The 26,923-nt window shown below is 49.2% G+C and overlaps 1 protein-coding gene across 3 annotated transcripts; it reads right to left on the bottom strand.

The window, feature by feature from the left end:
* Nucleotides 1–1,243: 1,243 nt before the first annotated feature.
* Relb (RELB proto-oncogene, NF-kB subunit) lies at nt 1,244–25,722 on the bottom strand. Of its 3 annotated transcripts, none has more exons than XM_085693527.2 (11): nt 25,397–25,722; nt 24,472–24,519; nt 16,601–16,926; nt 15,266–15,423; nt 13,796–13,887; nt 13,053–13,184; nt 11,364–11,468; nt 9,359–9,574; nt 8,170–8,238; nt 7,977–8,054; nt 1,244–1,976 (listed from the first exon to the last, which is right to left on the bottom strand). In XM_085693527.2, the coding sequence occupies exons 1-11, from the start codon at nt 25,539–25,541 to the stop codon at nt 1,588–1,590; spliced, it is 1,758 nt and encodes a 585-aa protein (XP_085549653.1). In that variant the 5' UTR covers nt 25,542–25,722; the 3' UTR covers nt 1,244–1,587. The 3 variants fall into 3 exon arrangements, with proteins under 3 accessions (XP_085549653.1, XP_048289280.1, XP_085549659.1); XM_048433323.3 differs by having other exon boundaries at nt 25,490–25,721; XM_085693533.2 differs by lacking the exons at nt 24,472–24,519; nt 25,397–25,722 and adding an exon at nt 20,026–21,186.
* Nucleotides 25,723–26,923: the final 1,201 nt, after the last annotated feature.

Raw genomic sequence — 26,923 nt, 5'->3', positions numbered from 1 at the left:
GTGTGTATGCCTGAAGGCCAGAAGAGGGCACCAGACCTCATTACAGGTGGTTGTGAGCCACCATGTGGTTGCTGGGAATTGAACTCAGGACCTTTGGAAGAGCAGGCGATGCTCTTAACCTCTGAGCCATCTCTCCAGCCCTCCAGGCACATTTTTGTTGTTGTTTTTAAAAATGTTGTTTTTAAAGATTTATTTTATCTTGGGGGTTGAAGAGGTTGCTAAGCGGCCAAAACAGTGGCTGCTTTTCCAGAAGTCCTGAGTTTATTTTTCAGCACCCAAATGGCTCACAACAGGAATCTATAACTCTGGTTGGTCCCATGGGATCCAGTGCCCTCTTCTGGTGTGCATACATGCAAAGAAAACACCCATACACATAAAACACATAAATAAAAGTCTTTTTAAAAAAACAATTTATTAGCCGGACACACATCTTTAATCCCTGGGCTCTGGAGGCAGAGGCAGGTAGATCTCTGAGTTCGAGGCCAGCCTTGTCTACAAAGCCAGTTCCAGGACAGCCAGAGTTGCTACACAGAGAAACCTTGTCTCAAAAAACAAAAACCAAACAAACAAACAAAAAAGATGTTATGTGCATGCCTGAATATGTAGATGCCCTTGGAAGCCAGAAGAGGGCATCAGATGTGTTGTGTATTAGTCAGCGTTCTCTAGAACAACAGAATTTATAGAATGAATCTCTCTACACACATAGAAAGGGCTTTATTAGAATGACTTACAGGCTGTGGTCCAGCTAATTCAACAATGACTAGCTATGAGCAGAAAATCTAAACATCCAGTAATTGTTCAGTCCACAAGGCTGAATGTCTCAGCTAAAATTCAGTGTACACAGGAATTCCACTGCCAGTAAAAAATGGACTTGTTAGCAAGGAGATAGCAAGAAGGCAAAGAACAAAAGCTTCCTTCTTCCATGTCCTTATGTAGGCTTCCAGCAGAAAGTGTGGCCCAGATTAGATCCAGATTACTTACTACTTCAAATTAAGTAAAAACTCTCTCATACGTGTGCCCTCCATTTTGGGGTTTTAGTTACAGATGTAAGTCAAGCTGATAACCAAGAATAACCAGCACACATTCTGAGCTGCCATGTAGGTGCAGAGACTGATCCTGGGGCCTCTGCAAGAGCAGCAATAACTCTTAACCACTGAACCAACTCGCCAGCCCCTCAGCCACAACTGTTTCATTCCAAACCAACCTAGTGTTTCTCAGGCAAAGAAGAGGAGACCCCCAAGCCTCAAAAAACTAATTTTTATTGGGAAAACTGCACAAACAACCTACCCCCACCTTTAGGATCAGGGAAGAGGGCCAGGGATCTGCTCCCTCCTCCCCTATGTACAATCTCTCAGAATCTCTCCTGAGAAGGGGCCTTCCTGCAGGAGCCCCTTTTCCTCTTCGGACTCGATGCTGTCATCTGTAAAATGGGCTCAAGGAGAACCAGAGCTCTCCCTAGCTTCCTGCCAGCACTGTAGATGTCCGATTCAGGATGAGGAAGCTGGAAGACTGGTCAAGGTTGGCCTCAGGGAATGGGGTGTGCTATAGCACACTCCTCACCCAGTGCCTCCTCTGGCACCTCAAAGGCTACGTGGCTTCAGGCCCTGGGGACAGGATACCACCCCCGAAAGCTGCCTCTCGGTACTGGTTGGGGAACATGTTGCTGCCCACAAGGCTGGCAGTGCCAATATCTCCAGGACCCGGGGCTGCATATGAGTCCAGCGTCAGGGGCTCTGGGCCCGGAGACTCCACAACCGTGGCCCCTGCACCCCCACCTCCCACCACAGCACTGGCAAGTGGTGGTGCTGGGGGAAGCAGGTCCAACATGGTGAAAAGCGCAGGGGGAGAAGGGTCATAGGCAAAGCCGTCGTCCAGGAGATCGGGGCCGCCGGGAGGCTCCAAGCCAGGAAGAGATATGGCACTAGGGAAGTAGTCAGTGTCTGGAGGCTGCAGAGCTGATGGTGGGAGGAACAGGCCTGGCAAAGAGAGAAAGATGGCTGGATTTAGAACCCACCTCGGGCCAGGCAGTAAGAAACCTGGACCCCATGGTACTAAATGTATTTTTGTTTTGTCTTGTTTTTGGAGACAGGGTTTCTCTGTGTAGCCTTGGCTGTCCTGGAACTCGCATTGTAGACCAGGCTGGCCTCAAACTCACAGAGATCTATCAGCCTCTGTCTCATGAGTGCTGGGATTAAAGGCATGTGCCACCACCGCCTGGCAAATGTATTCTATCTTAGGCCTCTAACCCTAACCTGAGTAGGAAGGAAGTGCCACCACTCCCATTTTACTTTGTGTGTATGGGTGTGTGTGTGTATGATGTGTGTGAGTGGGCAAACCTGCTGCCATTGTGTATGGGAGGTCAGAGTTCACCTCTGTGGAGTCACTTCATTCCTGCTACCTTTATATGGAGATATAACTCAGGTCCAAGCTCGTATGGCAATTGCCTCTATCCACTGAGTCATAGCACTAGACCATATATTTTTTTAATGCTATGAGTGTTTGCCTTTGTAGATAATATGTGTGTGTGTGTGTGTGTGTGTGTGTGTGTGTGTGTGTAGCACATGAGTTCCACCAGACCCTGCCTTTAAAGAAGCAGTGGTGGAAGGATGGCTCAGTGGTTAAGAACTTGCTGCTCTTGCAAAGGAACAGGGTTGAGTTCCTAATCCCCACTTCCAGTGGCTCAAAATCCACCTATAACTCCAGCTCCTGGGGATCTGACGCCCTCTCTTGGCCTCCACGGGCAACTGCATGCCTGTGCCATACACTCACCCTGACCTGCACACATTACAAGTAAATAAGCAAAACTAAAGGCAGAGTCTCAGGCCATCCGGACCCCTCACTGGTGAAAGGTGCGACCTGCCAGCCCTGATGACCAGGGCATGTGCAGTCCTGGAACCCACGCAGGGACTCCTGTAAGTTGTTCTCTGGTCTCCAGATGCAACCTGTGTAGAGCATGTATGCTCCCACATACGTGCAAAATAAATAAATAAATAAATACATGTTAAAAAAATCCTTAAAAATAAGACATGGTCTCCTGTAGCCGAGGCTAACCTTAAATGTGCTAAGTAGCCAAGGATATCTCTGAACTCCGGATTCTCTTGCCTCTACCTCCCAAATGCTACCACATCTGAGTTTTTACATGGTACTAGGGATCAAACCCAAGGCTTTGCACGCTAAGTTGCCTCCCACAATGGAACTATATCTCCCAGTTCATCATTATTCTTTAATAATAAAATTATTATTTTTTAAGATTATTATATATACAGTGTTCTGCCCTGCATGTACGCTTGCACACCAGTAGATGGTTGTGAGCTACCATGTGGTTGCTGGGAATTGAACTCAGGTCCTCTGGAAGAGAAGCCAGTGCTCTTAAAACCTCTGAGCCATCTCTCCAGCCCCCAATAAGCAAATTATTAAAGACAATGAGTGAAATAACAGCTAGTCACAGCCTGTCTACTCACAGAACCAGAGCAGGATCCAAGTTCTCAAAAGGAGCAGGGCTGAGGATATAGCTGTGGTGGAGTGGGTATGGAAGAAGGGAGGGAGGGAGGGAAGGAGGGAGGAAAGAAGGGTCGGAGACAGAGACGCCCTGGCAGCCATTGTAGAACTCAGCACACTCACCACAGTCCGACCTCAGTCTCCCATGTGCTGGGTTTACAGGGGTGAGCCACCATGCCTGCCCTCTTGGAGTTCAATGCTGTCGTATGTCACAGTCAGCTTTAACTGTCTACTTGACACAACCCAGAGTCTCCTGAGAAGGGAATTCTAAAGGAGGGATTGCTCAAATTGGATTGGCCTAGGGGCATAACCGTAGGGAATTGTCTTGATTGTTAATTGACATAGGACACCCAGCCTACATTCCCTGGGCAGGTCTTGGGATAAAGAAAAGCACTAACTAAGTGTGGGTTTGCCAGAGAGCAAGCCAGCAATAGGTGCTCCTCCATGCTTTCTGCTTCAATTCCTGCCTCGACTTCCCTCAGTGATGGACTGGAACCTAAAGCTGAAAAAAAATGCTTGCCTCCTCCTCCCCTCAGTTGCTGCAATTTGGTCTTGGTGTTTCTCCCAGCAGCACCAGGAGAGCAGAGCTCACTAATGTTCTGCTAACTGGAGCATGGAGTCAATTGCAAGAGCTGCAGCAGCCACCTTTGGCCAGGAGGTAGAAACTGCATGAAAAGGGGCCAGGGCTCTGATGCGCATGCAAGCACCAGACCCACGGCTCCTGGGGAGAAACCGCTCCAGTCTGTTACTCTCTCTCAAGTTGGAGTGAATATACCTAAAAATGAAATGCTCTCAGCAAGGCCTAGCCTGGTGGCCATGCCTTTAATCCCAGCAGAAGCAAGTGGAGCTCTGTGAGTTTAAGATCAGCCTGGGCTGCATGAGACTGTCTCAAAGAAACAAAGAGTCCATCGTTCTAGAGGTTGTGTCTAAAAAGTTCTTGTGCTCAGAATCCCGTTTTTTATCGTTAGCAGTGCTTCCGTGACTTTGCCCCCTCACCCCCAAACCTGGAATGAGGGTGGGGACATGAGACTTGGGAACCATGAGGGAAGCTGGGGAGATGGCTAGGATTGGTGGTTACTAGGGACAGAGTCATTGTGTAATGGATACCAATTCCATGAAAACCAGAGACAGTCACGGTACAGCAACCCCAGGATGGGATAGCTCTGGTTCCAGCCCCTGAGTGACTAAGAACTGACTGAGATTTGGGTGCCCTGAAGCAAGGTGAGGTAGTGGGGAGAAATCCCTTTGTTTCATCTTTTTCTTTTTGTTGTTTGTTTTGTGTAGACCAGGCTAGCCTTGAACTCAGTGATCCTCCTACCTCTGCCTCCCAAGTACTGGGATTAAAGGCATGTACCACCACTGCCCAGCTCTCATTTTTCTTTTCTGTGTGTACGTGTGTGCACATGAGTGCACATGGATACATATGTGTGTAGTCAAAACAGGCCAGCAGGTGGCTGTGCTGAGAAAAGGCTCAGAACTAGAGATGAGCTTATTTCCATCCTGTACCAGCTGCTGCCAGGCTCACACTCACCACTGCTGCTCCATACAGATGGCCTGCATGTCCATCTTCCCCTCCCCAGTCACAGAGTCCCTACACTGTGACCTTGTGGGAGGCATGGCACCTGTCTGTGCCTCTGGTTTTTAAAGCCTGTGCTAAGCAGCGCACAGCCATCTGCAAACTAAGGAGTAAGCATGAACACAGCTAAGGGGCCTGTCACTGAATGTCTATAAAAAGAAACTGATCTAGCGGGCTGGAGAGATGGCTCAGTGGTTAAGAGCACTGGCTGCTATTCCAGAGGACCTGGGTTCAATTCCCAGCATCCATATGTAACTTTATAACTGTATATAACATATGTATATAACATATGTAACTTTTATAACTGTAACTTTAGTTCCTGGGGACCTGATACTCTCACACAGACATGCATGCAGACAAAACACCAGTGAACATAATAAAAATAAACAAATCATTAAAAACTAAAAAAACAAAATACTGATCTAGATCTGGGGATATAGCTCAGTTGGGAGAGTACTTGCCTAGCATGCATGAAGCCCTGGGTTTGATCCCTAGGACCACATAAACCCAGATAATAGTACATGCCTATAACCCAAGCACTTGGGAGGTAGAAGAAGGAGGATCAGAAGTTCAAGGCCAATTCTCTATTATTAGCCTGGGTGAGAGACTTTAAAAGTAGATAAATAAAATAACTGAGTTGGCCCTGGTGGCCCAAAGAGCTCATACCTGTAATCCCAGCTTGAGAAGCCGAGACAGAGTTCCACGTGTTCCAGATTAGCCTGGACTAGACGGATAAGCTGGCTCAAAGAACAAAATTAGGGCCAGGTGTGGTGGTACTCTTCTTTAACAAGAGGCAGAGGCAGGAGGATGTCTGGGAGTTTAAAGCTGAGCTGCTCTATATAGGGCGCTCCAGGACAGCCACGGCTGCTGGGTGAGACCCCATCTCACACAAACACACCCGGGCTGGCAAGATGACTCCATGGAAGGAGGACAGTAACTCCCGACAGTTGTCCCTGTCCTGCACATGTGCACTCACACAGACGATGATAAATTTAATTTAGTTGAAAATTTTAAACTATCGAAGCCAGGCGGTGGTGAACCACATCTTTAATCCCAGCACTTGGGAGGCAGAGGCAGGAGGATCTCTGTGAGTTCAAGGTCAGCCTGGTCTACAGAGCCAGTTCCATAACAGGCTCCAAAGCTACAGAGAAACCCTGTCTCGAAAAAAAAAAATTTAAACTATTTCTACTGAGTATGACAGCCTGTAATATCAGCATTTGAGATCCTGGGGCAAGATGGCTGTCTTTTTTGAAAATTCTACTTTGTATGTACATGAGTGTTTTGTCTGTGCACCACATGCATGCAGTGCCCAAGGAGGCCAGATGAGGGCAATAGAGCCCCTGGGGCTGGAGTTACAGGTGGTTGTGAGATGCCATGTGGGGACTGAGAATTGAACCCCCATCCTCCGAAAGAGCAGCCAGTGCTCTAACAGTGGAGCCACCTGTCTCTCCAGCCCCCACCAGGATGGTTTCAAGGAAAGAGCAACCTACAGCACCATGTGTTGCAGTGACAGCTCCCATTCCCAGGACTGAGCAGGCCTGACCCTGCTTAATTCCCTGACAGGATCAGACGTGCTCCTATGGCAGAGTCAGTAATCCCATCACTCTGTCTTTTGAGATGAGGTTTCTGTTCAGCACAGAAGAGTCTCAAACTTACAGTGTAGCTAAGATGGCCCTGAACTTCTGACCCTCCTGCCTACTTCCCAGGAGTTGAAGTCCCCCACAGGTGCCAGCACATTTAAACTGTGTGGTGCCGGGAATGAATGCAGGGCTCTGGGCATGCCAGACAACCAGCTAGCTGCCAAGTCAGCTACAGCCCAGCCCAGAGCAGAAGACAATGTCCAAGTCTAGGTCTGTGCTGATCTTTCCAGGTCTGGTGCAATCATTCAGGATATGGGAATACTCCTACAAATACCAACGACCTGAGCTCAACCCCTGGAACCCCTTGTGAAAGAACTGACTCTACGAAGTTGGGGTTGTGTATTTTGTTTTAAGATTTTTGTTTGTTTGTTGGTTGGTTGGTTGGTTTTGAGACAGGGTCTCACTATGTAGTCCTAGCTAGCCTGGAACTTGCTGTGTGGAGCAGGCTGGCCTTGAACTCACAAAGATGTACCTGTCTCTGCCTCCCAGGTACTGGACTAAAGGTGTGCAATACCATATCCAGTCTGCCTCCACACATGTGCTGTGACACATATGCACCCATATTATACACACATCATCACAGAAATAAATAACGTAAATTTAAAAGGTAATTTTTAAAAGACTTTTTCTAAGGATCCCCGAGGCTCAGAAAGGTGGAGAAACTTAGAAAAAGTCACATAGCAAATATTCCCTGAAAAGATCATAGCCTCTGTTCTGTCTCCAAAGCTTTCTAATTACACTTCCATGAGATGTAATGCTTGACACAGGGTCTGTCTTGAAACTGTATGTAGATTATGTTGGCCTCTGACTACTGGTAATTCCCCTGCCTCAGTCTCCTGAGTGCTAGGATCATAGACGTGAGCCACTGCCAGGCTCCTAGACTCTTCATTCTTTTTACTCCATGTGTGGTCAGCTGCTGACCTCAGGAAAGCGTTCAGAGGAGGTGAAGAAGTCAGAAGTGCTGAAGGGATGGCTCAGTGGTTAAGAGCACTGGCTGTTCTTGCTGAGGACCCAGGTTCTGTTCCCAGAATCCACGTGGCAGCTCACAACTGTCAGTAGCTACAATTCCAGAGGATGTGATGCCCTCTTCTGGCCTCTGTAAGCACCAGGCATGCACATGGTACACACACGTATGTGCAAGCAAAATGCCCACATATATAAGATAAAATGTTCTTTTTAAACTCTGACAGGAAGAAAGACACAGAGAAACAGAACGGGGTGGGCCCACACAGAGAGGAGGAGGCTGCAGACTCCACACTCACCTGAGCTGTGGCTGGGAAGAAAATGGTCCAAGAACACTGGTTTCTTTTTCCGTCGTTTGCTTTCAATTCCATGTGGATCTGGTGGAGGGTGAAGATAAGGGTTCCTTACCCTGCCGACCCACCCTCCCTAAGCAGGTCACCTGGCCCTCCCAAGAACCTGGGGACCAGTGTGGGCAGGGGTAGAGGAACACACCAGAGCTACTCAGTTCCCCAAGGACATTGGGCAGTCCCCGCTTCCGCTTCTTGTCCACACCATAGCTGTCTGTTCAGGAGAGAGCAGAAGCACCAAAACATCAAATAGCAGTTAATCGCAAAGGTCGCTGTGACAGCCACCAAGGGCACTACAACAGTCAGTCACTGAGGTCATTATGACAGCCAGAGGTCACTTTGACAGTCAGTCATGGAGGTTCCTGTAGCAGTCAGTCAGAGGTCACTATGACGATTGGCCACAAAGGTCACTGTGATGGTCAGTCACAGAGGTCATATGATAGTCACAGAAGTCACTGTGACAGTCAGATGTCCTTATGAGAGTCAGTCACAGAGGCTACTGTGACAGTCACAAAGGTCATTATGACAGTCACAGAGGTCACTATGACAATCTCAGAGTTCACTATGACAATCTCAGAGATCACTGTGACAGTCACAGAGGTCACTATGACAATCTCAGAGATCACTGTGACAGTCACAGAGGTCACTATGACAATCTCAGAGATCACTGTGACAGTCACAGAGGTCACTATGACAACCACAGAGGTCACTGTGACAGTCACAGAGGTCACTATGACAACCAGAGGTCATCATAACAGTCTGTCATAGAAGTCACTATGACACTCAGTCACAGAGGTCATTAAAAGAAGGACTGAGTCTTCACCAACTTATACAAGTAGATTTCTATATTCCTAATTAGGATAAAAGCTCAACACAGCTCTCTGTAGATCCTTCCTGAGGCCTTCGTACTGGCTAGCCCAGTTGCTTTCACCTTCTCTCTCACCTTTCTCTGTGTGTACGGAGACCAAATGTCAACCCTGGTTGTCATCTGCATTTGTCATCTAACTTTTTGTTTTATTATGTTCTTTTGTTTTGAGATAGTTTCCTAGTGGCCCGCAGTTTGCTGGCCAGCCTGGGTCTTTCTGGCTAGATGTCTCATCAACCCAGCCGACTCCATCTTCCCAGTGGTAGGAACAAGCAACCCTGCCTGGCTTTCTACCAGGGTGTTGGGAATTGAACTCAGGTCCTCATGGCTGCAGAGAAAGCACTTTACTGACAGAGCTATTGCCCCCCGGTCTGTCTTCAGCCTCTAATTCTTCCCCAGATATACTTCCTCAAGCAAGGCCAAAGACCTGGTCTCCAGAGTTGGGGGTAGCTGTGGGTGGAGTGGTTACCGTGATCCCGAGGCAGGTATGTGAAGGGCAGTGGCTCGCTGCACACCCCGTCCGTGAGTCTCTGCAGGAAGACATTGACAGTCACAGGCTCTGCAATCTCCAGGTCCTCGTAGGGTGGCGTCTTGAACACAATGGCAATCTGCCGGTGCACGTCTGCTTGAGAGAAGTCAGCTCTGCCTTCCCAGGAAGCTGTGCTGAACACCACGGATATGTCCTCTGGCGGGGGTAGATCAGCATAAGGACACAGCTAAGTCAAGCGACTGAGCCCCTACTCACTCAAGTCTCCCCCCAACCCAACCAGTATTTCAAATAATAAAACTACCCTGGGACGTCTGGCAGAGCAGTGCATTCCTTTAATGCCAGCACTCAGGAGGCAAAGGCAAGAGAACCTTCGTAATTGAAGGCAGCCCGGTGTACACAGTGAGTTTCAGGACAGTAAGAGAAACACAGTTAGTCCCTGTACAAAACAACCAACAAACCTAACTACCCAGAGTCTCTACACAAAAGAAAATCACACAGGTATGGTGACAAACAGCTGTAATCTCAGCACTTGGGAGACTGAAGCAGGAGGACTGTGAATTCAAGGTATGCCTAGATGACTCAGGAGGACTGTGAATTCAAGGTATGCCTAGATGACTCAGGAGGACTGTGAATTCAAGGTATGCCTAGATGACTAAGTGAGACTCTCTCTCAAAATTTGATGTAAAAGAGCTAGGGGCATAGTTCAGCGGTACAGAGCTTATATAAAATCCACCAGGAAGGTCTGGGAGCATGGTCAGTGTAGAGCCCCTGCCTAGAATCCCCCAGTGAGGGGGCTGGGGGCGTGGCTCAGTCATAGAGCCCCTGACTACCATGTACTACGTCCTATGATTCCAAACATTTCTAATAAAAACAAGCACAAGGACTGAAGAGAGGGCTCAGGAGTTAAGAGCACTGGCTGCTACCAGAAGACTAGGGTTCAGTTCCCAGCACCCACAAGCCAGCTCACAACCATCTATTGCTCCAGTCACAGGGGATCCAACACCTTCAAGCACTGCACTCACCTGGCACACAGACACACATGCAAACAAAATACCCATATACAAAAGAAGTAATAACAACAGCAATAAAAACGTAAAGCAAAGAACTGGAAAACTCCCAGGAAACCTCTTGCTTTATTATCATCAGAACAGGTGCAGAGAAAGCAAATAAGATGGGACAATGTCCCGCCCTGTCATTTGTTTGTTTTTAAATGCCCCCTTTTCAAATAGGCTTGGAAACAAAACTGAAACACCAACTACCAAAAATGAAAAACCATCTTCTAATCAGGACCATTCCACTGGGGGCAAAGCACCACCTTTCTCCGGCTGTCAATCCTGTACCATTCACACTTTCCTTCTTTTGTTGTTGGTTTGCTTGACTTTTGAGACAGTCTCACTGTGTAGATCAGGCTGGCTTGAAGCCTTCCTGCTCCAACCTTCCAGAGTGCTGGGATTACAGACATGTGCCATCAGACTGGTTTAATTATATATTACAGTCCTGGGAATGAAATTCAAGGCCTCATCCATGCTAAGCAAGCACTTACCCTATTACTGAGCCCCTCACTGGGGGATTCTAGGCAGGGGCTCTACCACTGAGCCACACCCCAGCCCCTCACTGGGGGATTCTAGTCAGGGGCTATACCACTGAGCCACACCCCAGCCCCTCACTGGGGGATTCTAGTCAGGGGCTCTACCACTGAGCCACATCCCAGCCCCTCACTGGGGGATTCTAAGCAGGGGCTCTACCACTGAGCCATATCCCTAGCTCCTCTTAAAACATTTGAGCAATTGCATTTCTAGTGTGGCAGCGTCCCAAAAGAGCACTGCATACCCTTGGTCAGCTCATTGGCTTCCATACCTGGCAGAGATGAGTTAACAAACAAAGCCATTGCCTGCATCTGCCTGACTCTGCAGCCAAGGCTCTGACTCCCTCCAGAGTGCTGCCCTGGTAAATCAGCACCTCCCTCTGCCTCTGGACTTCTCACCTTTTTGCACCTTGTCACACAGCAAGTACAACTCCTCACCGCCTGTGCATGGCCCGCTCTCCTTGTTGATTCGGCAAATCCGCAGCTCTGATGTGTTGGTGGACTCTGGGGAGGAATGCGGAAGGAAAATTGACAATTTAGTCATCACATCACGGGGCTTGCTGACAGGTGAGAGACAGAAAGGGAAGACACCCCTTCCAGGTGGGACACTGAATGCTCAGATGGACAGGTACAATGTACAATGGCCAGAACTCCCCTCTGAAATCTGCTTAGTGTCTATTCAAAACGGAGACCCCCAGACTCAGGGAGACTTGTCCAGGGTGACACAAGGTCCCCAGATGAGGATTTACAGCCTGAAATACTGTGTTTGTTTGTATGGTTCCCCCCAGTAGAAGTGATGGAACCTAGGCTCTTGCTACATAAAAATTCTACTACTGAGTCACGCCCCCAGCCCCTCACTGGGGGATTCTAGGCAGGGGCTCTACGGCTGAGCCATGCCTACAGCTCTCATCTTTTATATCACACCTTGATTAATCTTGATCAGCTGCCCAAATTGGCCTTGAATTTAATTACCCTCTCCCTGCCTGAGCCTCCCGAGTGGCGGGAATTACAAGCACGGGTTACAGGTCTATCTGCCACCTGACCTGATGTCTTGGGGTGCACACTTGTAGCAGTCCTGGTCCTTCTTTTATTAGCAGCTCAGAAAACTCAGAGCTCAGAGTGATAAGCCATCCTTTAGGTCAGTAGTAATCCTACAGCCGAGAGCAGCCCCTCCCCATGGGCACTGCTGAACGGTCAGAGGAAGGAGCAAATGACCAAACTCCTGCCAGTGAGAGCGTGTGCAGAAGCTGAGAGGCATGGCAGTGTATGCTTGCAATTCCTCCACTCAGGAGGTGGAGACAGGAGAATTGCCAATTTGCTCGGCCACATAGTGGGATCATGTCTTAAAATAATAAACACAGGCCTGGGGATTTGGTTCAAGAACTTCCCTAACATTTACAAAAACCTGGGATCAAGCCCGAGTCTCAATAAATGGGTCCTGGGAGTTCAGGCTGGTCATCTCTGCACTCAGGAGGTGGAGGCAGGACGTCAAGGGTTCAAGGTCATCTCCAGCTACAAAGACAATGGAGGCCAGCTGTGGGGTATATGAAACCCTGTCTCAAAATGAACTATTGGCTACTGATGGGTTCTGGGGAAGGGACCGTCATATTGTTGTCATTTGTGTACCCAAAGGTGAACCCAAGCAGCTTCAGCGGATAGTTCCCAGCTGTGGTCATACAGGGGTCCTAATTCAAATCAGTGGGTTACAAAGTAAAACACAAAGAATTGAAAGTAGAAGGGACCTGTGGGAGGAGCTAAGATGGGGGTCAGGGACAGTGAGGAGCCCTAATGCACCATATGTACAGAATTTCAAGGAGCAAATTTACTCAATAAAAAGTACAAAAGGAAAGAGGAATAGCCATAGAACCGGACAAGGTGCAAACTGAGCAAGCACACAGGAGACACTGCCAACCTGCACATGTGATGTCTGGAGTCGTGGCCCTCACTACGTGTTCAGGAGGAAAGAGAGAGTGAATGGAAGAAGTACTGTGCAAATGTAGAGAACGAAAAGTCAAAACCCTCAATGACGCCCTGCTCATCCGTGCTTGTGACAAGTTAATCCCAAGGGACATGGCAGCCTTGACTCACTCTTATCGTAGACAGGCTCAGAGAGTACGGGTTCCAGGCGGCGCAACTGTCCTTGCTGGTCACGATAGGAGGCCTGGAAACAGATCCTGACAACATTCATGTCTACCTCCTGATGGTTCTTCAGAGAGCCAGCTGGGGGAGGACAAAGGGAGGCTGGAGTCAGTTGAGCTGCTGGAGCAGGTTGACGGAGGGAAGGGGACCAAGGCAGGGAGATGTGCATTTGTCCCTCCAGCACTGGGGAGGATTCAAGTCACCCTCAGCTACACTGAGACCTTGTCTTGAAAACCAAACAAAGGGCCGGTGAGATGGCTCAGTAGGTAAAAGCGCTCGCTGCAGAGCCCTAGAACCTGATTTCATCTGCTGGATCCACGGTAGAGGGAGAAAACCGACATCTGTAGGATATTCTTTGACCTCCACAGGCATGTTCATACCACACAACTCCCCCCAACACACACAAAAAGCACATGTAATTTTTTTTAAAAAAAAGAAAAAAAGCCGGGTGGTGGTGGTGCATGCCTTTAATCCCAGCACTCAGGAGACAGAGGCAGGGGGATTCTCGGTGCATTTGAGACTAGCCTGGTCTACAGAATGAGCTCCAGGACAGCCAGGGCTGCACAGAGAAACCCTGTCTTGAAAAAAGAAAGAGAGAGAGAGAGGGAGAGGAAGGAAGAAAAGAAAGAAGAAGAGAAAGAAAAGAACACTAACTAAAGGAAAACGGCTGGGGAGGCAGGTGGGGCACTAACCATTGTAGGGATCAATTCCTAGCTGGATTTTTCGCTCGATGGCAGCTTCAATTTCCTTCTTCCGAACACACTGGATGCCTAGATTGTTAAAGCTGAGTGGGAGACAAGAGGAGAGACTGAGAGGCAGCCTCCTCTGGACACAGCAGGCAGTACAGAGATGCTGCAGGCACAGGGCTCAGAGGAGCACTGGGAAAGACCCAGGATTTGAATCTCTCAGAGGCCACCAGGAGTCAGGCGAGACCAAGAATGTGCCTTATTTTACCACATAAAAACACCAGCCAGGCTGAGCAATGGTAGCATACCAGGGAGGTAGAGGCAGGCAGATCTCTGTGAGTTTGAGGCCAGTCTGATCTACGGAGCTAGTTCAGGACAGCCAGGGATACACAAACTCTGCTTTGAAAAAAAGAAAATGTCTGCCAGGCTCCTTTATATCAAAGAAGATGTAAAGGAAGTCTGGATTCTCTATACTTGAGAAGCTGAAGCAGGGGAACCAGAATTTGAGGCTAGCCTGTCGTACACAGGAAAACATGCCTCCAAAATAATTAAGTAAAAAGTTCAATAAATGGCTACAATGGTGCTCATAGCTCTCAGGTGAAGGCAGGAGGGTCAAAAGTTCAAGGTAAAAAAAAAATGGCCTGGTGGTAGTGGTGCACATCTTTAAGGTCAGCCACTCAGGCATGAATGAGGCAGGTAGATCTCTGAGTTCAAGGCCAACCTAATCTACAGAGACAATTTCAAGAATGGTGGTATACTCTTAAACCCCAGCACTGGGGAGGCAGAGGCAGGCAGATCTCTGTCCCAGGTAACAAGTTCAGGCTAGTCAGCCTACACAGTGAGACTGTCAAAAGAAAACAAAATTCAGCTACCATCGTGAATTTGAGGTTAGCACCTACATGAGACCTTGGCTCAAAAAAACAAAACAAAACAAAACTAGGGTTGGTTAGATGGCTCAGCAGGTGAAGGCTTTGCCAGAGAGCCTGACTACCTGACCTCAACCCTCAGGACGCCCACAGTGGAGGCAGAGAACTGATCCCCACAAGCTGTCCTCTGCTAAGGGCAACACGGTTAAATCAGGTTGGAGGCTGGGGCAGCTGTGCACCTGCGCTCTGCCTCCTCTCTGACCCCAACAGAACAGAAATAAATGGGTCTGCTGGTACCTGCCTATGGAGACCGAGGCAGGAAGACCTTAAGTTCCAGGTTAGTTTTGACTATATGGCAAGACCCTGTCTCAAAGGGCAAAACAAAAAGCAAAAATGAAACAGATGTGGACAGGTGTGGCGGGTTTTCAGAGGGGTCAGCTGCTGTCTCCACACCTAACACTCCTCATTCATCCAAGGAGAGCAAGGAAGGTCTGGCCAAGATGCCTATGCTCCCGGCTTTCCCAGGGAGCAGTGTTCACCTCTGGAGTCTCCTCGAGGAGAGGGAAGAAGCTGGAGTCAAGAGTCAGGGGTTTGAGTCAGGGTCTGGTACCTGTGCCTGGGGCTGACGTGAGGCCGCAGCCGCACCCTGCAGACGCCATCGGTGCAGTCTTTTCCCACGAGGCTGTGGGGGTGTACCCGGTGTGGCCAGTCCTTCCACACAAGGCATGCTGTAACCTCTACCTCCCGCAGCCCGCCACAGTCTCGAAGCTGTAGGAAGACATGACCTTATTGGGTGTTTGCTGGACCCGTCCCCATCCAAGCTCCCTGGGGCTCCCTTGTAGCTACTCCGTTCTTCTCCAGAGACAAATCAGGAAAAGGCACTGCTAGAGATTGCTCTCCTGCCAGGCAATGTCTTTGATCCCAGCTATCCAGAGGGAGGCGGGTGGATCTCTGTGAGTTCAAGGTCAGCCTGGTTTACAGATTGAATTCCAGGACAGCCAGAAAGACACAGAAAAACCCTATCTCAAAAAACAAAAACAAACAAACAAAAATCACAGGCCTGGTAGTATAGGCCTGTGATTCCAGATGCTCGGGAGCTGAGGAAGGATAAAAAGATGAGTGCCAACCTGGGCAAAGAGTGAGGATGTGACTCATAATAAAAAGTAAAAAGTGGCCGGGCATGGTGGTGCACGCCTTTAATCCTAGCACTTGGGAGGCAGAGGTAGGCGGATCTCTGTGAGTTTGAGGCCAGCCTGGTCTACAAGAACTACTTACAGGACAGGCTCCAAAGCTACAGAGAAAACGTGTCTTGAAAAACAAAACAAAACAAAAAACAAAATAAAAAGAAGAAGGAGGAGGAGGAGGAAAAGGAGGAAGAGGAGAAAGAGGAGGAGGAGAGGAGGCTGGGACCATGACTCAGTGATAAGCAGATGCCTAGAATCCCCCAGTGAGGAGCTGGGGTGCAACTCAACGGTAGAGCACCTGCCTAACAAGTACGAAAACCTAGGTTCAAAGCCCATTACTGAAAAAAATCCAACAGAGAAACTGATCTCTTACACACAACTCTACTTTGCTCTGGATTAGTGGCTGGGCCTGCTGGCATGAAGTCTCTAAGAGCAGTCCTGAAGAGTTTGAGTGAGTGCTGCCCTCTAGCGGCAAAAGTAACTTTGGATGGCTTGTCTTTGGGACCATAAATACTAGTCTGTCATTAGAACAGCCTCACCCAACCACCCCATATCATATAATTTGTCTCTGTTGTTGTTATTTTAAAAAGGTCACACTCTATATGATCCAGGCTTGCCCGAGTTTCCTCCTGCCCCTATTTCCCAAAGTGCTGGGGTTGATAAGTATGCGCCAAGCCCCCAGGCTCTTTCGAGGTTTCGGGGTGGAAGCACCAAGATCCTATTCCCAGGTACAACAGCGGCACGGGCAGTACCGCACGCACCTCGATGGCCGGCAGCGTCTTGCTGGCTTCGGTGCTGCTCTCCCCAAGGATGCTGCCCGCAGAGCGGCCCTCGCACTCATAGCGGAAGCGCATCCCGCGCTGCTTTGGCTGCTCTGTAATGACCAGGTGGGGCCGTGGGCCGGGTGACACATGCCGGCCTAGGGTGCAGCTCCAGGGCGAAGGTGTGACAGGAGTAGGTGGTGCGGCTGGACCCAAGGTGACAGTGCTCAGTGGGGCCTGCCCGCGGGGCACCAGACGAGGCATTTCACCCAACTGTGCCCCGTCCAGGCCGAAACCGTTTTCCTTAATGTATTCGTCGATAATTTCTGCAGGACAGACAGACAGATAGGTGAGGGCGGTGAAGGACGGGACTAAGCTCCCTTCCTTTCTTCTCACACTCTCCCCACCTGGTTTTGGTTTATTCTTTTCAGACACGGTCTCACTGTATAGCTGTGACTGACCTGGAACTTGTCATATAGACTAGGCAGGTCTCAAACACAGAGAGCCACCTTCCTCTGCTGGGATCTACACTCTTGGTTTTTGTGTGGTTTGGTTTGGTATTTTGAGACAGGGTCTCTCTACATAGTCTGGCTGTCCTCAAACTATGTAAACCAGGCTGGCATCCAGACTGCTGGGATTAATCCATGCACCACCATTCCGGCTCACACTTTATTTTCTTTAAGTTCTGCCTCCCTTAATTTTAGTGTGTATGTGTGTGTTGCCTGCATATATGCCTGTGTACCACTAGGAAGGTCAAGCACCCTCAGAAGCAGGAGGGCAACAGAGCCCTTAGAACTGGGGTTATAAGTAATTGTGAGCTGCCATGTGGGTGCTGGGAATCAAACCAGGGATGTCTGGAAGAACAGTCATTTTAACTGATAAGCCAGCTCTCCAGACCTGTAAAGATCTTTAGTTATGTGTCTGTGTGTCTATATACAGGTGCTTGCCAATGAGTGCCAGCCTGTCCTGGAGCTGTGGTCGCAGGTGGTTGTGAGTCCCTCAGCGTGACTGCTGGGAACCAAACTTGGGTCTCGATGAGAACAAGTACTCTTAACCACTGAGCCGGCTCCCTAGTCCTTCCGCTTGGGTTTTTGAGACAGGGTTTCGCTGTGCAGACAAGGCTGCTCTCCAATCTATGATCCTCTTGCCTCCACCTCTGGATTACCGGCAAGTGTCACAAGCGGGAACTCCACAGGGCACTTCCACCTCTGTGCCTGTTTCAAAACCACATTTACTTTCCCTGTGGTCTCCCGCTCCTGCCCCTGCTCCATTCACCACCCCACGTGGACTGAGGCAGTTGCCAGCTCTTCTCCTCTCCTGCCTTTTGCCCCTTGCATTTGTCCATCTCATCCAGTTAGAGGGATTTTAGTAGTACTAACCTGTCCCTCTTTTGCCTAGAAGCCTCCCACGGCTCCCAATTCCTTGGTAGTCAAGGCTAACAATGTCCCCCACAGAAAATTTGCCTCAAATATGACGATGACTTCATCAGCAGCAGAGACTGCCTTGCAATCCCCCAGTAAAGGGTAAGGGTGTGGTTCAAAGGTAGAGCCCCTACCTACAATTCCCCTGTGAGGGGGTAGGGGTGTGGCTCAGTGGTAGAGCCCCTGTCTAGAATCCCCTAGTGAGGGGCTGGGGTGTGGCTCAGTGATAGAATTTTGCCTAGCATGGGGGAGGCCCTAAGTTCAATGCCTAGTATTTAATCCATCATCATCATGTAGGTGTGAAGGTGTACATGTGTAAATCCATCATCATCATCATCATCATGTAGGTGTGAAGGTGTACATGTGTAAATCCATCATCATCATCATCATCATCTAGGTGTGAAGGTGTACATGTGTAAATCCATCATCATCATCATCATGTTAAGTGTGAAGGTGTACATGTGTAAATCCATCATCATCATCATCATATTAAGTGTGAAGGTGTACATGTGTAAATCCATCATCATCATCATCATGTTAAGTGTGAAGGTGTACATGTGTAAATCCATCATCATCATCATCATCATGTTAAGTGTGAAGGTGTACATGTGTAAATCCATCATCATCATCATTTAGGTGTGAAGGTGTACATGTGTAAATCCATCATCATCTAGGTGTGAAGGTATACATGTGTAAATACATCATCATCATCATCTAGGTGTGAAGATGTACATGTGTAAATCCATCATCATCATGTTAAGTGTGAAGGTGTACATGTGTAAATCCATCATCATCATCATCATGTTAAGTGTGAAGGTGTACATGTGTAAATCCATCACAGGGAGGTTAAGACCATAGGATGGTAACTGTGAGCCTGGTCTACATGGCAAGATTCTGCCTCAAATAAACTGAAGGCTGGCCCAGCATGCCCAGGCATGAAGCCCTCAGTTCCACTCTCAGCACTGCATCCAATCCCAGCCCTAGGGAGGGAGGAGAAGGATCAGAAGTTCAAGGTCATTCTCATCCTCAGGTATTTAGTTATTTAAGGGCAGCCTGAGTTTTTTTTGTTTCAAGACAGGGTTTCTCTGTGTGACCCTGGCTGTCCTGGAACTCACTCTGTAGACCAGGCTGGCCTGGAACTCAGAGATCCATCCACCTGCCTCTGCCTCCCAAATGCTGGGATTAAAGGCCTGCGCTGCCCCTGCAGTTTCAGCCTGGGCTGCTTGAAACTCTGTCTCAAAAACAAACTTACAAAATACTCCTTAAAATCCATTCTTTCAGATAAAGCAACTGCACCCCTCCTGTTTATTGCACCCACCTAGCTCGGTCACCTTCTGGGCCATGAACTTGTTCTTCCTCTTTTCTGGTTTCTAGGTGTCCCCTCATTCAACCGGTAAGGCACTTTATGCTGCCATTTCTATGAAAGCCATGCCTCTTTACTTTTCTCCCTCTCCCTTCTCTGCCCCATTCTCTCTCCCCGTTTTCTGAGTCAGGATCTCATTTTGTAGCCCAGGCTAACCTAAAACTCACTATGTAGCTCAGACCAGATTCAAATACTCTTTGATCCTCCTGCCTCCACCTTGTGAGTGTTGAGATTCCAGGCATGATGCAGGCGTGTCTGGCTGTACTGTGTCTTTCTCCCTTTGCAAGCCCCATCCCAACCTCACTATCTCCCGCTCATTCTCTGTTCTCTTGTCTCCTCTCTCCCCAGTGCACACTGGTAGCTCCTGCAGGGTAGTGACTTAGTTTTGTTCAATGCTAGATTCCAAGTGCCTGGCAGTGGGCCTGGTCCAAGAAGGGTCAATGACATCCATGAGTGAGCATTATAGATTATAGATAATAGAAACACAACACTTAGTGCTCTGGATCTTGGGAGTATGACCTTGCTCAAGTCCTCAATAGTCCTGGAATCACACCAGGACCTGCTCCCATCAAACAAGATAGGCCTGTTCCCATTCTCCCCAGAACCCTCAGCCTCCCACACACCTGCCTCCTGATACTCACCCAGTTCATCTGTGGAAGGAAGAGAAAAGAAAGGTGAAGTTCAGGTATTGTCAGGCTTGACATCTTCTAACACAGAATCTCCCACCTTGTCCCCAAGGAGGACTTGCTGGGGCTCCCATCCCCAATTTCCATTACCTCTTTTGGGCTATCCTTTCAGTTCTTAATGTTGAGGGCCCAGCATTAAGATATCCCCAAAGAAACTCAAAAGTCACCTCCCAAAGCACTCAGACTTGTTATCTAGACTTGTGGAAAAGCAGCAGAGGGAATGAGGGGCTGGGGTAGATGATGAACACAAGCTGTTTTGTTTTATTTTCTGAGACAAGGTTCCTCTGTAGCTTTGGAGCCTGTCCTGGAACTCGCTCTGTAGACCAGACTGGCCTTGAACTCACAGAGATCCTGAGTGTTGGGATTAAAGGCATGTGCCATCTTGACCTGGCAAGCTAGGTAAATTATGAACAGTTTCCATCCTGAAAATCTACCCTGGGCCCCAGAGATCACTGCTATCGTTTCAACATGAAGCTGCCGAAACCCAGGGTGCTGCCCATTCTGCACCGTAGTCCAGCTCCCCAAATCTCTGGCTCACCCCTTCTTCCCAGAAGGAGGCGAGGGTAGCAGCCATACTAGGTACCCAGTGAAGAAGTCCCCGTCGCTTCCTCAATAAAACTCAGTAATCGAAACCAACTTCCCATCATTCCCCAGACAGGACAGGGGAAGGTCAGAGGAAGCAAACAAGCCCAGAAGTTGGGCGCAGCAGGGAGGGTCACCCAACTGTCCCACCTAGTTCTGAAGGCTACTGGCTGAGGACTGATCCTGTAGTATCCCAGTATCCCAGTATCAGCTAGGTCTTTCCTCCTCCCCTTTCCCTTCTCCACACACAGGGAGTGGCTCCTGGAAGCAGAACTTTGCTCCTTAGTAAGCAATTTTCAGGCACCCCTAATCTCATTTGATCTGTGAGATCAGTAGATGCCAAGGTCCCTCCCTTCCCGTGAAATGGGGTATACTGAGGCCTGGAGAGTAAAGGGAACCTGACAGTGCCAACCTCAAATCGCTGTTTTGAAAAAGCCATTCTCAGATATCTCTGCTGGATGAAGCTAGAGATCCTAGAAAAACTTGAGCTGCCAGGTACTACAGCATGTGACTCAGAGCCTGAGGCCAGCCTGGGCTAAGTAGTGAGTTCCAGAATAGCCTACACTATAGAGTTAGACCTTGTGTCAACCAAACCAAACCCATACTCAATAAATTCTACCTAGGGGTCCTCAACAGACTCCAGGGAGCTGAGCATGGAGGCACACAGCTGTCATCCCAGCACTCAGAATGCTGAGGCAGGAGGATTGCAGCTCTTACAGGCCAGCCTGGGTAACTTAGATACTTATCTCCAACAATAAAACAAGCAAAATCACTTCCAGGCTGGGCATGGGCTTCACGGGCTTCAGAAGTTCAGAGCTTGCCTGTTATATATGAGACTCTCTTACTAAGCGACACTATCAACTGTGAATCCTGAAGAGCGGAGACCGTGCCTGTCACGTCGTCACTGTATCCAGAGCTTGGTCTGTGTCTGGCCCATCAGGATGAAGGAATTTGCCCTTCCATTTGCCATGCTTCATCATCCTGTCCCCACCCTGCTGTTCAGTATCACTGACCCCATGATCTCTTCATAGCCCTCACTGCCTTTTATAATCCCACCTTTAACTGTTTATAGACCTGCCTCTTCGTTTGAGTAGGGAGTCCTGAAGAACAGGGTTGAGACCAAGCCCAACACTGGCACTATCTATGCCCAATAGAACTGGCATTCAGTAAACATTCGCTAAACAGATGATGCCAGGAACGACTCTCATTGGAAACATCAGAGATGGGTCTTGGACCACACGAGTCTCAGCTTGCTCCTGTCCAGAGCCAGCACTGGGGTCACCCCTGTCCCCCTACCTTTCTACACCTCTAAAACTCTCAGCCTCTCCTATGCTCACTCCAGGCTTCCAGTGTCCACCCTGAGAGAAGTCCAGACCTGACCAACCACTGAGGCTACTGAGTATCACATATGTGAGACCTAGCTCTGCCGTCAAATCTCAGAAAATAAATCATGTCTCTGATGTTTTGTTTTGTTTGAGGTAGGCTCTCACTATGTAAGCAGTATGACTTCAAACTTGAGAACTTCCTGCCTCAGCCTCCTAAGCATGGGGACGCTAGGCATTCAGCACCATGCCTGGCTTGAGGGACCTATCAGAATAGTCATCTAATAGAAAAGCATCTCCCGGAAAGTTCCTAAAACGGAAACTCTCAGAATTTGTTCCAAACTTAGACTCAGAAGTTCTAAAAGTTACACCGAAAGGTGTTTGTATTGTCTATGTATGTTTTGCCATATTCACGGCATATGGTGGTTTGAATGGGAACGGCCCCCATAGGTTCCTAGGGAGTGGCACTTTTAAGAGGTGCAGACTGTTGGAGTAGGTGTGGCCTTGGAGGATGTCACTGGGGTGGCCTTTGAGGTTTCAAATGCTCAAGCCAGGCCCAGTGTCACTCTCTCTTCTTGCTGCCTGACAATCTGGATGTAGAACTTTCCACTACTTTTCTAGCACCATGTATGCCTGCAGGCCACCATGTTTTTTGCCATGCGAAAGAAAGACTAGACCTCGCAACTGTAAGCCTGACCCAATAAAATCTTTTTTGTTATAAGAGTTGCCATGGGGGCTGGAGAGATGGCTCAGAGCTTAAGAGAGCACTGCCTGCTCTTCCAAACTAAATTCCTGAGTTTAATTCCCAGCAACCACATTGTGGCTCACAATCATCAGTAATGAGATCTGGTGCCCTCTTCTGGCCTGCAAGCATATATGCAGGCAGGACACTGCACGCATTAATTAATTAATTAATTAGTTAATTAATAAAAAAGAGTTGCCATGATCATGGTGCCTCCTCACAGCATTAGAAACCCTATCAGGGTGGAAAGTAGGACCTAGTGCATGCTAAACAAAAGTTTGCCACTGTGCCACACCATCAGTGCTTAAGGTTTTGGGTTTTTGTTTATTTAGTTCACTTTGAGACAGTTTCTTTTTTTTTTTAAGAAACTTTTTTGTTTGTTTGTTTGTTTAAGACAGAGTTTCTGTGTAGCTTTGGCTGTCATGAAACTCAGAGATTCTCCTGCCTCTGCCTCCTGAGTGCTGGGATTAAAGGCCTGCGCAGCTGCTGCCACCACTCAATGGGACACTCTCCTATGTTGTCCAGCATGGTGGTTTGAATGATAATGGTTCCTGTAGGTTTGTTGTTTAAATACTTGGTCCCCAAGTGGTGGACCAATGCGGGAGAAATTAGTAGGTGTGGCCTTGCATAGGAGGTACATAACCACTCCTAGTCTCCTCCCCCCCCTCCCTGCTGCTGGGGATCAGGATAGCTCTTAGCTACCACTCCCGCCATGCCCGCTGCCTGTTGCCATTCTTCCCGCTAAGATGGTCATGTACTTACCCTCTGAAACACTGTAAACTTTCCGCTGGAAGTTGCCATGGTCTTGTGTTTTGTCACAGCAACAGACAAGTAAGCAACTCAGGCTGGCCTTGATTGGTTTGATTTGTTTGTCTTTCTCTTGTGGGGTTTTTTTCTTTGTCTTGTTGTTTAGTTTTGGTTTTGAGAGACAGGGTTATTCTGTATAACAGCCATGACTGTCCTGGAACTCATATTGTAGACCAGGCTGGTTTTGAACTCAGAGACCTGCCTGAGTGCTGGGATTAATGGTGCGCATCACCACAACCTGGCTATTTTGTGTTTTGATTCAGGGTCTCAATATAACCCTTCAGTTATAGTGAGAAGTTGAAGGCTAGCCTTCAGCTCACTACATTGTCCTTAATGGCTTAAAATTTGTGTCCATTCTCCTCTTCAGCTTCTCCTGCACTGAGGTTACAGGCATGCACGGTCACTCCGGGCAGCAGTCCTTTTTTAATTTTTCTTTCAACAAGGCTTCTAGGTAATTTGAACACACATGGTCTGAGAACTTATGACTAACACAGTTATTATTATGCTCTTCTCAGCATGACTATGCCACTAACAGTTACTGCTAAGTGGAATGCTCCCTGTGGCTTTACAAGCATCAACTCATACAACTTTCCCCAGCCCCGCAAAAGAACAAATGGGTACAACATCTATCACACAGATGAGGAAAACTGAGGTGAGTGTAGGAAGTCACGTGTGCATTCACCCAGTGAGAGGGTGGTAACATCACATGTGAACTTCAGTTCCACGGTCCCAGGTTCTGGATGGTGGGGAACCTGGAAATGGGCCTCTATTTAGGGGACCGGCAGATGAAACTACACAAATTTCTAACCATCTTGGAAGTATGGACACGTAGAGAGTCATTTAAATCAGAATGGAGGGGCACAGTTTACAAAGTAGGTGCACTCATTCCTCTCTAGGGGTCCCTCCATTTCCTACAAGCAGATGGGCAGGGACTGAAGGGTAGCTCACCTGCGGACTTGGAGACCGTCAGTGACAGCGAGGAAAGGTCACTGGAACCTGGGAGAGGGAGACCTGAATGAGCAAGACGACGCAGGGCAGGGCAGCTAGAGGACCAGACTCAGCCAGCCTGGTCCTCACCTGGACTCTGCCCGGTGAGGACGGGCTTCTTTCTCTAACTCTTGACAAAGTTCTGGCTTTTCGATTCTGCCATTGATTATGCCCATCACCATTCAACATCTGCTACTTTCCTGGTTAAGGTCGGACTTGGAGGAATACGCCAGGAAAACCCCATCTCTTTTCCTCCTTCAGGGCGAGATCCCAGCCCTAATGCTGGAGAACCCGCCCCTCCTCTCGTGCAGGCCTCGCCCCTTTTCAATCCCTGAGCCAGGCTCCGCCCTTTATCTTCAGATCAGGTTCTTTCCCTTCTCCTCAGGGTAGGTTCCGCCCACTCACTGAGCCTCATACCACCTCTTCGCGCTCTCAGAGCCTGACCCCGCCCCTATTTCCTGTCAAACTCGGCCCTGATTCCGCCCACTCGAAGTCAGACCCCGTCCTCCCCTAGTTTGACGCTGGGTCCCGCCTCTTTCTTTGCCTTTAGGCCTTGCCTGGTCCCCTAATCTGGAGAACACAGACCCAGTTCTTTAATTAGGCTCCGCCCATCACCCACTTGGTAAACCGGGAGCCTCCACTCGGACCTCTCGAAGTTTGCCCCACCCCTGAGCCTACCCAGCTCCTCCCCCTCAGAGTCAGGCTCCGCCCCTCTCCTCGCTGGCGGTCGAGTTCCGCCCCCTTCTTTGCCTCAGGCTCAGGCCCCGCCCCCTTCTCACTCCGTAGCGGGACGCCTAGCCTGTACCTCGGGCAGGACCCTTCACCATCCTCTGCCCCCTGCCTCGTCTCCCACTCAGAGTCCCCGCCACCCTCGTACTCTCCGTACCGAAGCGCGAGTCCTGCGGGAAGCCGCAGATAACTCCGAGTGTCCCGAACACCCCCAGTCCGAGCCCCGCCCCAGACGTTCCACTCCGCTTACCCAAGGCCCCCAGCTCGGGCGCGGACGCTCTGGTAGCGCGGCGACTCGGCATGGCCCGGCCCGTAGGGACCGACAGCCCTCAGGCCGGCTCAGGGCGAAGCGCGCACGAGGGCAAGCGCGCCGGACGGCCCGATTTGCTGGGGCGATCACGGACCTGGCGAGCGGCGCAAGGCTGGGGCCGAAGGCCGGGCTGGACGCACGGCGCCCGGGGCTGCGGGGGGCGCCGGGCCGGGCGGGCGGCGGGCGGGGGCGGGGCGGCGGAATTCCCCGGCGCCGCCGGCCTGCGCACCCATTGGCTTGCACTCCTCCGTGACGTCACGGCAAAGGGAATGGGAAAACCCCCGCTGGTCACGTGATGGCGGGGGCGGGGCCGGCCGGGAAGAGCAGGCTTGGCACTGCGCAGGGTCTGGTGCCTGTCGCTGCCCTTTGCACTGGCGGAGACCACTGAGGCCTGCCAGAGTTCACCCGCGCCCTATTCGCAGAACAAGCTGAGAAACGAGCACCCCTTACTCCCTCACTAGGACTTGAACCTGCTGTTTCTCAGGCTGGAAAAGGAAGTCAGGAGCGGGAAGTTAGCAACAATTGATGATAATTTTTTTTAACTTAAATTTTTTTGAGATAGGATCTCAACTAGCCCAGACTGGCTCGCAGTTCTCCGCACAGCTAAAGATGACCTTGAACTTCAGATCCTTCTGCCACCACCTCCCAAGTGCTGGGATGACATGCACGCACCACCACCTGGTTTATGCAGTACTGAGGATTGTACCCAGGGTTTCTTGCATATTAGACAAGCACTCTATCTTCTGCGATAACCCATTGGTGATCTCTTTCTGACAGCTTCTGTAAAAATCTGTGTGTTCTATACTACTTCTCTCAGTCCCTGTGACCAATGATTCCTGCAACGTATGCTTAATCAAGCACCTGCTGCATGCTGCAGCCTGTAATAAACACTAGGGCACAACACGCCGAAAATCAGGCCCAGTTCCTGCTCCCAGGAGACAGAAAACTGCAGCAGTGAATGGGATGACAGTGGTAGCTCCTGCTACACAGCAAAGCACATGATTTTGGTTTTGCTATGGAGCTCAGGCTGACGTTTGAACTCATGGCCGTCCTCCTTTCTTGGTCTTCTGAGTGCTGGGATCACAGGAACCTACCATCATGCCCAGCTAAGAGCAAAATTTTTCTTGAAATGGAACACATTAGACCTAGACTTTGAGAACCAAATGCTCTTAATTCTCAGCTATGCCAAGGTATATAAACAGTCACAGTCCATAAATAATCAGGAGTGTGACTGCTTTCTAACAGACCACAATTTGATGAATATGAAAATGGAACATCACATAACTTTCAAAGTAGTCTTTTTCTTTTTGCACCAGAGGGGTCATGTACCAGTGTAGTAGGTAAGTCCAGATGGACATCTCTCATAATATAAGC

This window comes from Myodes glareolus, chromosome 1 (genome assembly GCF_982192425.1).
Source record: "Myodes glareolus chromosome 1, mMyoGla1.1, whole genome shotgun sequence".
Classification (NCBI taxonomy): domain Eukaryota; kingdom Metazoa; phylum Chordata; class Mammalia; order Rodentia; family Cricetidae; genus Myodes; species Myodes glareolus.
This window is presented reverse-complemented; position numbering and strand designations above follow the sequence as displayed.